This window comes from Nothobranchius furzeri, chromosome 7, assembly GCF_043380555.1.
Source record: "Nothobranchius furzeri strain GRZ-AD chromosome 7, NfurGRZ-RIMD1, whole genome shotgun sequence".
NCBI lineage: Eukaryota > Metazoa > Chordata > Actinopteri > Cyprinodontiformes > Nothobranchiidae > Nothobranchius > Nothobranchius furzeri.
Genome location: NC_091747.1, coordinates 69,111,530 through 69,125,741, shown reverse-complemented (window position 1 = coordinate 69,125,741; position 14,212 = coordinate 69,111,530). Strand labels below are relative to the sequence as shown.

General features: G+C 43.0%; 1 protein-coding gene across 1 annotated transcript in view; it reads left to right on the top strand.

Moving 5' to 3' along the window:
* LOC107382438 (alpha-1,6-mannosylglycoprotein 6-beta-N-acetylglucosaminyltransferase B) overlaps positions 1–14,212 on the top strand; it is a 247,027-nt gene that overhangs the window by 82,483 nt on the left and 150,332 nt on the right. The window contains exon 3 of the mRNA XM_054751824.2: positions 9,483–9,633. Within this exon, the coding sequence (XP_054607799.2) occupies positions 9,483–9,633 (151 nt within the window). The remainder of the gene's footprint in view (positions 1–9,482; positions 9,634–14,212) is intronic.

The following is a 14,212-nucleotide window of genomic DNA, read 5'->3' as shown; positions in this document are numbered from 1 at the left end:
CTTTTTGAGATCTTTTAGCTTACTTCATGTTGTTGACAAGTTCAATAGAAGTGATTTCTTATTTCTACCACTGTGGTGGTATCAGGTCCGGGTGTGGATGGTGATTTTTCACACAGGTCCAGGCTAGTTTGGAAAGCTCCATGAATTCATCACATGAAAGTTTTTTAATTATTCAGGTATATTTTGATTTGAAATGTTTAAGCATGAAAAACAAATCAACCACTGTTGATCTCAGTCCCCTTCATCGTTTTAGGAAAACAGTAGAACCTTCTTATTATTAGGAGGTGGACTGGACTGGAGGACCAGCTGGATTCACATCCAGTTTCTGTAACTCTTGTCTGCGTTCTCTTTGAGGTCTGATGCGGTTTGTTGGCTTATTGAAATGCTAACCTTTATCCCCGGTGCAGATCTTGAGCACTCATGGGAGTTCTCACTGAGAATATCTGTTTTTATTCTAGTCATCCTCTCCTCTGTCCGGACCAGTTTCCAGCTTCCCGCCCTTTAGATCACCCCCACAAAGCAGCGGCGGGCTGCAATTGACTGTGCGGATAATTAGATGTTACATACGTGTTTGGATTATTGAACCTACAGTATGCAGTTTAATCTGAGCATTAGTCAGATGGAAGATGTTTGGTAGTTTCCTACTTTGTTCATTTCAATAATGTTGTAGCCGTTCTTTGTGACTCTTGAGCCCCTTTCTCCCCGGACTCCTTCCCAAACCTGTGCCTCGACACAATCCTATCTCACAGCTCTAGGAGCGACTCTCCCAGCCGTGTGGCTGTTTTTCCTCTGACACACATCATCAGTTGTGACACCTCATATAGACAGGTGTGCGCCTTCAGAATTCTGATGGATGCTTCAGTAAAGTTGTTGAAGCATGACAGCAGCCAATGGCAAAAAGGAAATGCACCAGAACTCCAACTGTATCACAGGAAAAAGGGTCTTTATGAACACGAGCACAGCTGCTAGGGAGGAGAATGTTAAATAAAATAACGTTTAAGGAGATAGCTGCAGGAGTGGTCACACACACCTAGACTAACACTTTTTATGACTCTCTTTTTGATGTCATTACAGCACCCAGTTGTCTTTTTGCTCCAGATCTGTCATCGTGTTTCAGGTCACGGTATCCGAGTTAGCCCTGGCCAAGCCATTTGTCATGGGTGATTCTGCAGGTTGAGGGCTTTGCAGTCTTGTTTCTGGTTTTATTGTATTTTTGGTACTTCCTGTTTTATTTTGTGCATTCACTTCCTGTCTCATTACAGGCAGCTTCACGACATGAGGCTCCTCACTAATCTGCCTCATGTCTTGCACCTGGGTCCTGGCTTCTCCATTTAAGCGTCTTTGCAACCATTTCCTTTGCCAGTTTGTCTTCTTCAGTTGAGTACTGTGAACCTGCTCTCAGTAACACTTTGTGAGAAAGTATTTAGTTAGTTTTGGACTTGTTCAGTTGTGCTGTACTGCCAGGAATCCCTTCTGCTGATTAAAACTGTGTGAGCTCTGCATTTGAGTCCTCTTTGTGCTTTGATAGTACAAACTGGCCTGTAACGAGTAGGAACCGACCAAACCACAAGCAACACACAAGGCTTATATACACACTGGGATTGGTAATCAGGTAACAAGAGGCAGGTGGACACAATTAAGGAAAAACTCAAGGCACAGGGGAGCAATAATGTGACACCATTCTACCACTTCAGGTTCATTCTTATTACTCTGAATGGATTTGTAAGAGAACACAACAGAACACAACACTACACAGTAGAAAATCCATTTATTTTTGTCCCTAAGAGAGTTAATTCTGGTGTCATAGCAGAAATGGCAATGATCATAGGAGCAAAAAAAGGAGAGTAAAAATATAAGGAACATGACAAATATTCAAAGATTAAAAATACGTAAATATATTCATATTTCAACACAAAACGTTATTTAAAAATATAAAAATGTGGATTTACTAAATGGTTGAGTATTTCCAGTGAATGGGAAACAGGAATAAAAAAAGAACTCTGCTAATGTAAAGAGTGTGTGCAGGTAGAAAAGCAACAGAAAAGTATTCAAATCAGCGATCAAAGACCCAAACCCTCGGATCCTTGTGATGCTGAAAGATGAAACGCGTCTGCATCTTCAGCCTTTGAAAGTTGATTAAAGCCGTAGTTTCAGCCAGAGAACAGAATCCCCGTTTCAACCTTTTCATGCCCAGACCACGCTGCACTTTTCAGCTGTCACACAGAACTGCCCATGCCACACCGTGATGGGTCTAGAGAGCTATCACGCTGCACGGCGCAAGATTTCAGTCAGCCAAACTGCACAAGGTGACTCTATCTAGCACGGCATGCTAATGTCAGGAGCGCAAATCCCGAAAAGCAAACGTCGCTAAAAGCAGACAGCTAACTAAAACAACAATGCTGAAAAGGAAAAAAAAGTGCTGCCGTTAGGGATGGGTACCTTTGACATTCGAATTGTTACGGTACCAAATCCCGGTACCTGTGAATCGATACCGGTACTTAATGGTACCAATTATCGATACTTTTGAGGGATTAATAATTATTTAAATTACTTTTTTAATTAAATACATATTATTTCCCTAATATACATACATAAATAGCATACAACAGTTTGTATTTTATCATCGTAGTGTTGCACAAAATTCTTCAATATGAAAACCTTTAACAACAACTATTTCTAAATGACACAAAAAAATACCAGCTTCATGTAGTCCTAATCCTCTTCTAATCCCTCTGGATTAACTATGATGAGGAGACCATGTATTATAAACTACAAATGAAACTAAAGCAAACTTCGATACCACACAACAGTTAGTATTTTAATATTGTGGTGTTTCACTAAATAAACCCAGTTCCATATACTCCGTTCTCCTCTGGACAAACTCTGTGATGGAGGCTTCTTGTAGTTTTATAAACTGTGTGATGGTGGCTTCTTGTAGTTTTATAAACTGTGTGATGCTGGCTTCTTGTAGTTTTATAAACTGTGTGGTGGTGGCTTCTTGTAGTTTTATAAACTGTGTGGTGGTGGCTTCTTGTAGTTTTATAAACTGTGTGGTGGTGGCTTCTTGTAGTTTTATAAACTGTGTGATGGTGGCTTCTTGTAGTTTTATAAACTGTGTGGTGGTGGCTTCTTGTAGTTTTATAAACTGTGTGGTGGTGGCTTCTTGTAGTTTTATAAACTGTGTGGTGGTGGCTTCTTGTAGTTTTATAAACTGTGTGATGGTGGCTTCTTGTAGTTTTATAAACTGTGTGATGGTGGCTTCTTGTAGTTTTATAAACTGTGTGATTGTGGCTTCTTGTAGTTTTATAAACTGTGTGGTGGTGGCTTCTTGTAGTTTTATAAACTGTGTGATGGTGGCTTCTTGTAGTTTTATAAACTGTGTGATGGTGGCTTCTTGTAGTTTTATAAACTGTGTGGTGGTGGCTTCTTGTAGTTTTATAAACTGTGTGATGGTGGCTTCTTGTAGTTTTATAAACTGTGTGATGGTGGCTTCTTGTAGTTTTATAAACTCTTTGATTGTGGCTTCTTGTAGTTTTATAAACTGTGTGGTGGTGGCTTCTTGTAGTTTTATAAACTGTGTGATGGTGGCTTCTTGTAGTTTTATAAACTGTGTGGTGGTGGCTTCTTGTAGTTTTATAAACTGTGTGATGGTGGCTTCTTGTAGTTTTATAAACTGTGTGGTGGTGGCTTCTTGTAGTTTTATAAACTGTGTGGTGGTGGCTTCTTGTAGTTTTATAAACTGTGTGATGGTGGCTTCTTGTAGTTTTATAAACTGTGTGATGGTGGCTTCTTGTAGTTTTATAAACTGTGTGATTGTGGCTTCTTGTAGTTTTATAAACTGTGTGGTGGTGGCTTCTTGTAGTTTTATAAACTGTGTGGTGGTGGCTTCTTGTAGTTTTATAAACTGTGTGATGGTGGCTTCTTGTAGTTTTATAAACTGTGTGGTGGTGGCTTCTTGTAGTTTTATAAACTGTGTGATGCTGGCTTCTTGTAGTTTTATAAACTGTGTGGTGGTGGCTTCTTGTAGTTTTATAAACTGTGTGGTGGTGGCTTCTTGTAGTTTTATAAACTGTGTGATGGTGGCTTCTTGTAGTTTTATAAACTGTGTGATGGTGGCTTCTTGTAGTTTTATAAACTGTGTGATTGTGGCTTCTTGTAGTTTTATAAACTGTGTGGTGGTGGCTTCTTGTAGTTTTATAAACTGTGTGGTGGTGGCTTCTTGTAGTTTTATAAACTGTGTGATGGTGGCTTCTTGTAGTTTTATAAACTGTGTGGTGGTGGCTTCTTGTAGTTTTATAAACTGTGTGATGCTGGCTTCTTGTAGTTTTATAAACTGTGTGGTGGTGGCTTCTTGTAGTTTTATAAACTGTGTGGTGGTGGCTTCTTGTAGTTTTACAAACTGTGTGATGGTGGCTTCTTGTAGTTTTATAAACTGCAAATTACACTGAAACAAAAATCTTTGCTGTGAACTAAATTTACTGTGTATCTTCATTCCTTTTGCCGTTCATTTTCAAACCGTTTATTTTTCCTACTCGGAAGTTGGAATTTCCGACGAGAAAGTGAACGCACCGTTAGCTATGTAAACAAAAACTAAACCATCAAGCTAGCATTATCTTAAACAGTGCATTTTGCTGCTGGAGCAGATTAAGATGCCTCATACTCAGATTGTTGTCGCTGGTTTCATCGTCACCCAACAGCCCATCACATTTAGTGAAGTGAAGCCAAACTTTAGAGCGCGTTCGTTTCTTCTATTTGGAATAACCGCAGAGATGAAGTTACTTATTGGAAGTGTTGAGTAATGAGCGCAGATATGATGATGTTCTACCGATGAGTATTTTGTATATAAACCGATACCAATGTAACAACGTGCGGGAATGGAGTGATGGCCAGTTAACGAGTGAGTACAGATCACAATGATGAGTAGTGAACGGGGCACCGTGGTGAAACGGATTGCTGAGAAATAAATGACAACGAGTTTATGAAGAAGTTTTTTGGGAGCAGTCCTATAAGCCAGTGGTTCCTAACCTGGGGGTCCCGACCCCCACAAGGGGGCGCCAAAGCCTCTCAGTGGGTCGCCAGGACCTCTCCACTTTAAGGGGGTTAAAACTTCATTTATTACTTGTTTATAGCCTACATTTTGGTCACTTTTTTTCCTGAGTGAAAAGTTTACTGATATTAAGACAGGAAATAATTAGTACAGAAAAATTAACACACTTTTAAGAACATTTTGCTCAGCTCACTGTTTTATTTTCAAGTGTCAAAAGTTCATTAAAGATAGGACTGGTTGATTAATCACAGCGTTTACAGTAAATAATCTAGTATAAACAGTAATATACACATTTAAGTACATTTTGCTCAGTGTATTTTTTATGTGTCAAACGTTTATTGAAAGGAATGATTGATTTATCGGTGTTTACAAGAAACAACGTGTTCAGAAAAGTAATACAAACTGTGTTTGGTTTTGTTAATGACTTTGTTCTGTACTGGAGCCTACTATTACTGTTATCTATTGAATCAAAGCATATTAAAATGTGCTTGAACAATTTTATCATTTCTTAATAATGTTTGTACTGGAAGAGAGAATGGGAGGGGGTCGTCAAAAATTTGACTGGTAAAAAACGGGGTCCCTTGGGAAAAAGGTTGGGAACCACTGCTATAAGTGATGCCACCGTAATCTAAAATGGGACGGATTGTCATTTTGACCTAAGTTTGTTTTGCAGAATGAGTAAAGGACGAACTGTTGCTATAGAAACCCAATTCTTGACTTGACTTGAGAAAGTAATGAACCAACGTGATTTTCTAATGAAAGTGTGGTGTCAAGCCAGATAAATGGTAAATGGCCTGTATTTGATATAACACCTTCTAGAGTCCTGGGACCCCCCAAGGTGCTTTACAACACAGTCAGTCAGTCGCCCATTCACACTGGTGGTGATGAGCTACATTGTAGCCACAGCTGCCCTGGGGCGCATTGACAGAGGCAAGGCTGCCGTCCACAGGCGCCACCAGCCCCACTTACCACCACCAGCAGGCACAGTCGGTAAAGCGTCTTGCTCAAGGACACAACAGCAGAATTAAAAGCCATGTGAAGTGCTTACTAATCTACACATTTTGGTCAGGTTTAGTTCCAACAAAAGTAGAGTAACTTATAAACTGGATTAGAAAAACAAAACACGTGATTTAATTCACAATAATTTCAAACTCAATAAGCTATTAAGTCTGTTTGATTGTGTTTTTTAGGTCCAATGATTACATTTTTGGCTAAACTGTAGCATTTACCATGCGTCACACTGTCCCTCACTATCACGTTTAAGTCTGATCTCCCAGTCAGGAGCAGGTGCTGAAGTCTCTGGTCGGCCAGCGGATCACCGGCAGCTGCAGTAGGCAGCAAACACAGAGGGACTGAAGGCAGACTAACAACAGAACGGGAATCTAACCTTGGCACCCAAGGAGAATACGGCCGACAAAGTCAAACCAAATACAATAAAACCTCAAAGCCACGACACAATGAGCAGAACAGACCCCACCACCCATGACAGAGTTGGCTTTTGTCAGCTAATTGAGCCGTCATTTATTTCTCAATGGTTCGATTTTCACTCTCTGTGACCATTTACAGGTGCTGGCCAGTAAATTAGAATATCATCAAAAGGTTGAAAATATTTCAGTAATTCCATTCAAAACGTGAAACTTGTACATTATATTCATGCAATGCACACAGACCAATGTATTTCCGATGTTCATTACGTTTAAACTTGATATTCATAAGTGACAACTAATGAAAACTCCAAATTTGGTATCTCAAAAAATTAGAATATTCTGAAAAGGCCGAATATAGAAGACACCTGCTGCCACTCTAATCAGCTGATTTACTCAAAACACCTGCAAAGGCCTTTAAAAGGTCCCTCAGTCTTGTTTTGAAGGCACCACAATCATGGGGAAGACTTCTGACTTAACAGCTGTCCAAAAGACAATCATTGACACCTTGCACAAGGAGGGCAAGACACAAAAGGTGATTGCTAAAGAAGCTGGCTGTTCGCAGAGCTCTGTGTCCAAGCACATTAACAGACAGGCGAAGGGACGGAAAAAATGTGGTAGAAAAAAATGTACAAGCTCTAGGGATAACCGCACCCTGCAGAGAATTGTGACGACAAACCCATTCAAAAATGTGGGGGAGATCCACAAAGAGTGGACTGCAGCTGGAGTCAGCGCTTCAAGAACCACCACGAGGAGACTCATGAAAGACATGGGATTCAGGTGTCGCATTCCGTGTGTCAAGCCACTCTTGAACAAGAAACAGCGCAAGAAGCGTCTCGCCTGGGCCAAGGACAAAAAGGACTGGACTGATGCTGAGTGGTCCAAAGTTATGTTTTCTGATGAAAGCAAGTTCTGCATTTCCTTTGGAATCAAGGACCCAGAGTCTGGAGGAAGAGCGGAGAAGCACAGAATCCACGTTGCATGAGGTCCAGTGTAAAGTTTCCACCGTCAGTGATGGTGTGGGGTGCCATGTCATCTGCCGGTGTTGGCCCACTCTGTTTCCTGAGGTCCAGGGTCAATGCAGCCGTCTACCAGGAAGTTTTAGAGCACTTCATGCTTCCTGCTGCTGACCAACTTTATGGGGATGCAGACTTCACCTTTCAACAGGACTTGGCACCTGCACACAGTGCCAAAACCACCAGCACCTGGTTCAAGGACCATGGTATCCCTGTCCTTGATTGGCCAGCAAACTCGCCTGACCTTAACCCCATAGAAAATCTATGGGGTATTGTGAAGCGGAGGATGCAATACGCTAGACCCAACAATGCAGAGGAGCTGAAGACGACTATCAGAGCAACCTGGGCTCTCATAACACCTGAGCAGTGCCACAGACTGATCGAGTCCATGCCACGCCGCATTACTGCAGTTATTGAGGCAAAAGGAGCCCCGACTAAGTATTGAGTGCTATACATGCACATTCTTTTCATGTTCATTCTTTTCAGTTGGCCAACATTAGAGAAACAAACATTTTTTCATTGGCCTTTAGAATATTCTAATTTTCTGAGATACCAGATTTGATGTTTTCATTGGTTGTCACCTATAAATATCAAAATTAAACGTAATAAACATCGGAAATACATTGGTCTGTGTGCATTGCATGAATATAATGTACAAGTTTCACGTTTTGAATGGAATTACTGAAATATTTTCAACCTTTTGATGATATTCTAATTTACTGGCCAGCACCTGTAAATCGTGTGACTTGTCTTTGTGAAAGAGTGTGTTCTGTTTGATTTCTGCACCAGACCAACCAGGCCTAACACAACACAAAAATAGGTCATTTCCTAAAATGCAGCATTTTAGAAATCGGTCATATTTCAGCTGGCATTAGAATTTTTGCAAACCCAACGTGGGGCGACGGTGGCACAGGAGTTAAGTGATCGCCTCGCAATCGGAAGGTCGCAGGTTCGAGACCCGCTCAGTCTGTCGCTGTCGTTGTGTCCGTGCCTGCTGGTGGTGGTCGGAGGGACCGGTGGCGCCAGTGCTCGGCAGCCTCGCCTCTGTCAGTGCGCCCCAGGGCAGCTGTGGCTACATCGTAGCTCATCCCCACCAGTGTGTGAATGTGTGTGTGAATGGGTGAATGACTGATTGTGTTGTAAAAGCGCCTTGGGGGGTTCCAGGACTCTAGAAGGCGCTATATCAAATACAGGCCATTTACCATTTACCAACGTATTTCAGAGTTTTAATTCCCACTTCTTGAAGTCAGGTGACAGAAATAAACCAAGTGCCTCATGGTGATTATGCCGTGTGTTTTCAGAACCCATAATCTTTGTGGAAATAGCATCCGTGTGCCATCACATCAGAAGAAAGGATATAGAAATAAGCCCAGAGACTCCAGAGTGTCTGGCTGTCTGACCTGGAGATCCTTAGTTTATGAAAAGAGATGATCATACCGCCACGGTCAGAGGAGATCAGCCTGAGGATGTGCAGGTTAAGCACCGACATAATCCAACCATTAGCTCTTAGACTTTAAAATGAGGAATGTAAGACAGGCTCAAGAGAGAAGGAGCTAGCCTCACACGGCTACGCCGATGGGGAATGGGTTTAAGTTTGTTTTTGTAGTTTCAAAGAAATTTAAATGGTTTGTGCTCTGTTGAAGCTTTAGAATGAAATGAACTAAAGGCGTCGTTACATAAACCTCTCTCATCCTTTGTAGGGAAAGCTCTGAAGGCAGAAAATCTGAACACAGCAAATGCTGGGTTCAGATTTTCAAACTCGTTAATTCGAGGACGTTGGTGCCCAACAGAGGGGACCTTGATTTTAATCTTCTCTGTAATGAAGCACATGGAGTTTACTCTCTATGAACAAAAATGGAGCCCAAAGCATCTACATTTGGAGAGGCAGAGGAGCAGCAGACTTTCTGATTAGCGAGCGTGTCGTTTGGTGCGTTTCTCACTGACCAAGCCTTCCATTTACCTCCTGTTGTGTCTTCCACATCTGTCTCTGCTCAGTGCTGGGAGGAGTGGAGTCACGCGGCGTGCTGAGGAAGATCAGTGACATGCTGGAGGTGATTCTGAAGAGGATGGACACCCTGTCCAAACTGGACAACAGCTCCACCACAGATGTGAGACGTCTGGACGAGCTCAGCTTGGCTATTAGCAGGTACCCTGAAGTTGTGCTGTAGCCCACAGGTTTCTTTCAGTGTTGATTACTCAGATTTATTGACGGATTATAGGTTGAAAATAACAGACCTTTATAAAACCTTTCACATGAAGACCTCACGTGACGATCCAGGGGAAATCATTCTTTCAGGGGAGCCGGGCTCCCCCTAGCTCCCCTGTAATTGACCTTCCCTGGCTGGGGCCCATATTCACCAGTGTGGTGAGAAATACTAAAAGACAACCATGTGCCTTTATTATTTAGCATTTAATTTCCCTTGTTTATCTTAACAGGGAAAACCAATATAAATGGATGTGGGTAAAACCCGCAGCAGGCAGATTTTCTGCAGTCGTCCCCAGCAGGTTGATGGAGACAACAATAAAATAAAGAAATAGGATAATAGATGCATCACAAACATATAAGTTCAGCCTTAAAAACTGAATAAATATGGAGGATTTTTCTAAAGTTGGTGTTGGACTGTTCAGGTGTTTGCAACCTTTCACTCACAGCAGCCAATCCGATCCTTCTGTGTTTGTTTGACCCCCCCAGTCACCACTGGGGTGGTTCTTGTGCCAACTCCACTTCCAGTTCTCAATCAGAACCCCCACAGCGCCAGCAGCTGGGCACTGGCACCGCTTCCAGCACTATTACCAACACTGTTCTTTCTCTAAGCATCGGCACTGCCTCCCTGCTAGAACGTGTGGTCTCCTGCAGCAGCTCTTTTCTGCTTTTATAGCAGTGGTTTCTGTCACGCGGAGAGCAGGAGGTTTGGACCCAAGGTGCAGGAAATCCAGAACACACGGGCAGGAGCGGTTGAAAAGTAAAAATACTTTATTTAGGAGGAGAACCAAAAATCCAAGAGGCGAAGACAAAAACCTAATAACTAAACTCAGATCCAAAAACCAAAAGCTCACCTTCTGAGCAGAGACTAAGGCCCTGTCCACACGTAGCCGGGGATCTGCCAAAACGTAGATATTTTTCTACGTTTTGGCCTGTCATCCACACGAAAACGGAGTTTTTTCACACGAAAACGGATCTTTTTAAAAACTCCGGCCAAAGTGAAGATCTGCGTTTTCTCCGTTTTGGGTGTCTGCGTGTGGACGGACAAAACCGGAGTTTTAAGGTCCGCAACGTCACTTTCCGCGCCAAAAAATTGCTGACATCACGTGTGCGACCTGTGTTTACACTAGCCGACAGCACGGATGCCCTCAGAGCTGCGCTCGCTTTATCAATTGTCCAAGCGCTTTCTGCTTGTTTGTTTTTGCAAGAGGAATTACTGCTCCTTGTGGAAGACCACAGACGAAGGACGAGGTTAAGAACGGGGGAAGTACTGCCGCCTACAGGTCTGGCATGTCCTTAACAACGTATTTATCCGGGTACGTGTGGACAGAGTTTTTTTTTTAAAACACGGTGGTGTGGATGCAAGTTTTTGGAGGGGCGGATATTCGTTTTAGAAAAACCCCGACTACGTGTGGACTAGGTCTTAGAGACTGGAATCTGGAGACTAAGACAAAAACAACGCTGACCAAGACAATGAACCAACAACCACAGAGTGACAAGACAAGGCTTATATACACATGGAGAACATTTAAGGAAACAGGAAGCAGGTGTGTGGAGTGAGGGCTGGAGGGAAGGCAGGTGACACAAATTATCTAAATGGGGTAAACAGAACCAGCGGAGGGCAGATAAACCTAAAACATAAATCTAAACCTAAGACTGCGGGAAGGACACACACACACACACACACACACACAAGCACTGAGCAGGGGACAAAGAGGCTGGAGCTACAGAAAGTGAAGGAAGACCTGGAGGGCTGGGGATGAATGACTGACACAGGACCTGGGAGGAATAGACTTAAAAGGGCTACAAACATAAGACACATAATTGAGATGCAGACAAAGGACACATGAGGGCGCTATGAGACACAGAAGGGAATCGAGAGAGGGATGGAGAAACATCAGGAGGCACATAAGGAAGGGGCAGATGCAGACCATGACAGTTTCTATCCATGTCTCTACTTATTAAGTAGCTGGAAGTTTAGGTTTTCTTCATCAGCGTGAATGTGAATTAAACTTATGCATAAATTTCAAAAGTACATTTTGATTTAGTTCACGGAGCCTAAAAAGGATGGCACATGTTGTGAGACGAACACAATCAGGCGATTGTTGAGGTTTTAGTCACCACCGAACAGCACGACTCTGCTACCTGCTGTTAAATATTAGTACTCGCAGTTTCCTTAAAATGTGAACTCTGAACACCAGACAATGTCAAAGGATTTATTTTCTAAAATGAAACGGTCATTTTGTGGAGATTAGATAGGCCTTCAGCTAAAGGTTCACCCTCTCATTTCTGCTAGCATTCCTTGTGTGTTTGCTTGTGAAAAGTGTTGCTTTTTGCCTCCAAATGAAGACATGCAAGCAGCCAGGACTTGGATGACCTTGCCGGGCCAAGGTTTTATCTCACTGCACTTTTGTTTGCCTTGTTAGCACCAAAACACCTCACCCCATCCCTTCTATTCAACATCCCAACCCTCATTTCCCATCAGCCTAACTACACTCAGCAGGTGTGATGTTATACACACTGGCAGAAATCCCCCTTCTTCTTCAAACCTTGTTAAACGATCCCAGATAAGCACTCGGTTTCTGATCTGTGCACCGGCACCAGAGCGGAAGGATGGAACGATTAATATGGTCTGACGTTGGTGTTAACTGCAATCAATGTCTGGTAATGGGCTGTTTAATGCGAAGGGAGCTGTTCTGCTTGTGGATCATTACGGAGAAGTGCTCTGCTGAGAGGCGTAACGTTGTGTTGTCACCGACCCAAACTGGAATCATCCATGTACCGTCCTGGAGCGGTCGGCTGGCGGCACAGAGCTGCATCCAAGGTGTTGGTTCTGCAGGTTTTCCCTGATCGCTTTTACTATATGCAAACTTTTATGTCTCTGACAAATGAATGAGCTAATTCTGATATGTTTACAACAACAATGTTAAGAAAGTTTTAAAAGAAATGGAGGTTAGACATCTGAATCACGGAATAAGAGCTAGCATGCTAACAACACACGTCTGCAATTTGATTTAGGGCTTGGCAAAAATAAAGAAATGCATTATTAAAACGTGTCTATTACATCACGTCCCACGTACACGTTCTGTTGTAAGATGGGGTTGGACTGGAAGATCATCTTTTTCCACAAACATCTGCTGGAGGGGTATTCTGCAGTTAGTGGATTTCATTGCATTTTGCAGCAGCAATTAAAAATGTTTTATAAAATGTGCATTTGATTGCCCATCCGTCGTGTCAGTGTATTTTAAAATGTGTTAAAGTGTTTGAAGGAAATCCTTTTAAAGGTAATCGATCCATCTGCACCACCCAAGGAAAGACACGTCATTTATGAAGGAAGAGCGGATGTAGCAGGCTGTCTCCATCTGTTGGCTACCTCACAGCTAATGTTTTAGCCCAAACCCTTTTCATGTGTGTGTGTGTGTGTGTGTGTGTGTGTGTGTGTGTGTGTGTGTGTGTGTGTGTTAGAAATCCTCTAACGTACTGATCTCAGATGTACCTAGATAGATGGAGAGATGGTGACCTATATCATGGTAAATGGTAAAATGGCCTGAAGACGTGTGGATATTCGGCTTGATGATCACTGGATTTCTCCTGATTGGAGTGGGAGGATATCTGGTTTTCTGGAAATTTGGGAAGTCTGGAGCGATTGGAGATCGCCCGCCCCGCACCGACGGAAAGCACCGTCTTTGTGGAGACTTCACAGACTGGGACGCTACTCGAGGTGAATCGTAAGCTGGACAATGTTCTAGCTGCGATACCGGCATTACGCCGGGGACACACCGGCCGCGGAAGCGCCGCGAAAATAGGACTGTCTTCATTTGGCGCCCTTGTTAAGCTATTCTATAGACCACATGGGCCGCCGAAGCGCCGCGAATCGCCTCGCGCCGGCGCTCCAGCCCGTGCTGTGCAGCGATCATTTCGGCGTCGGCTCTATCTTTTTCGCGAGCCGCGGGTGAATCGCGTCAATTCTGCCAGGAAGTCAAACCTAGACATAAGAGGCAGGCCGGTAAAGTTAACAAAATAAAACATTTCAAAATAAAATCCCGCAATAGTCAAATGTGTAATCAGACACTGCAGAAAAACCACACGAACACGAACACACACACACACATCGAACTTGTGTGCGTGTGTGACCACGTGAAGGGGGTGTGGTTTTGGGTATCTTTTCACGGAGCAAACAGGACAGAGAGGCAGAAAGTCTGAGGCAAGCAGTTAAGATGGATGACTTTAAATTAATTATGGAAGTTGAGAAACACAAGGAGCTGTACGACCCCCGAAAAACATGGTTATTTACGTACCCATTTAGGAAGAAACTGCTAGGATACAGCTGCAGAATTGGAGCGGGTTCCAAGAGATTCAACTGGCAGAAACAACTCATAAAAGTTAAAGTCCCATTAGTTGTCACACACACAGGTGTGTGTGCGAAATTTATTCTCCGCATTTGACCCATCCCCTGGGGGAGCGGTGAGCTGCAGACAAGCCGCGCTCGTACTATAGGTTCACACACACACACACACACACA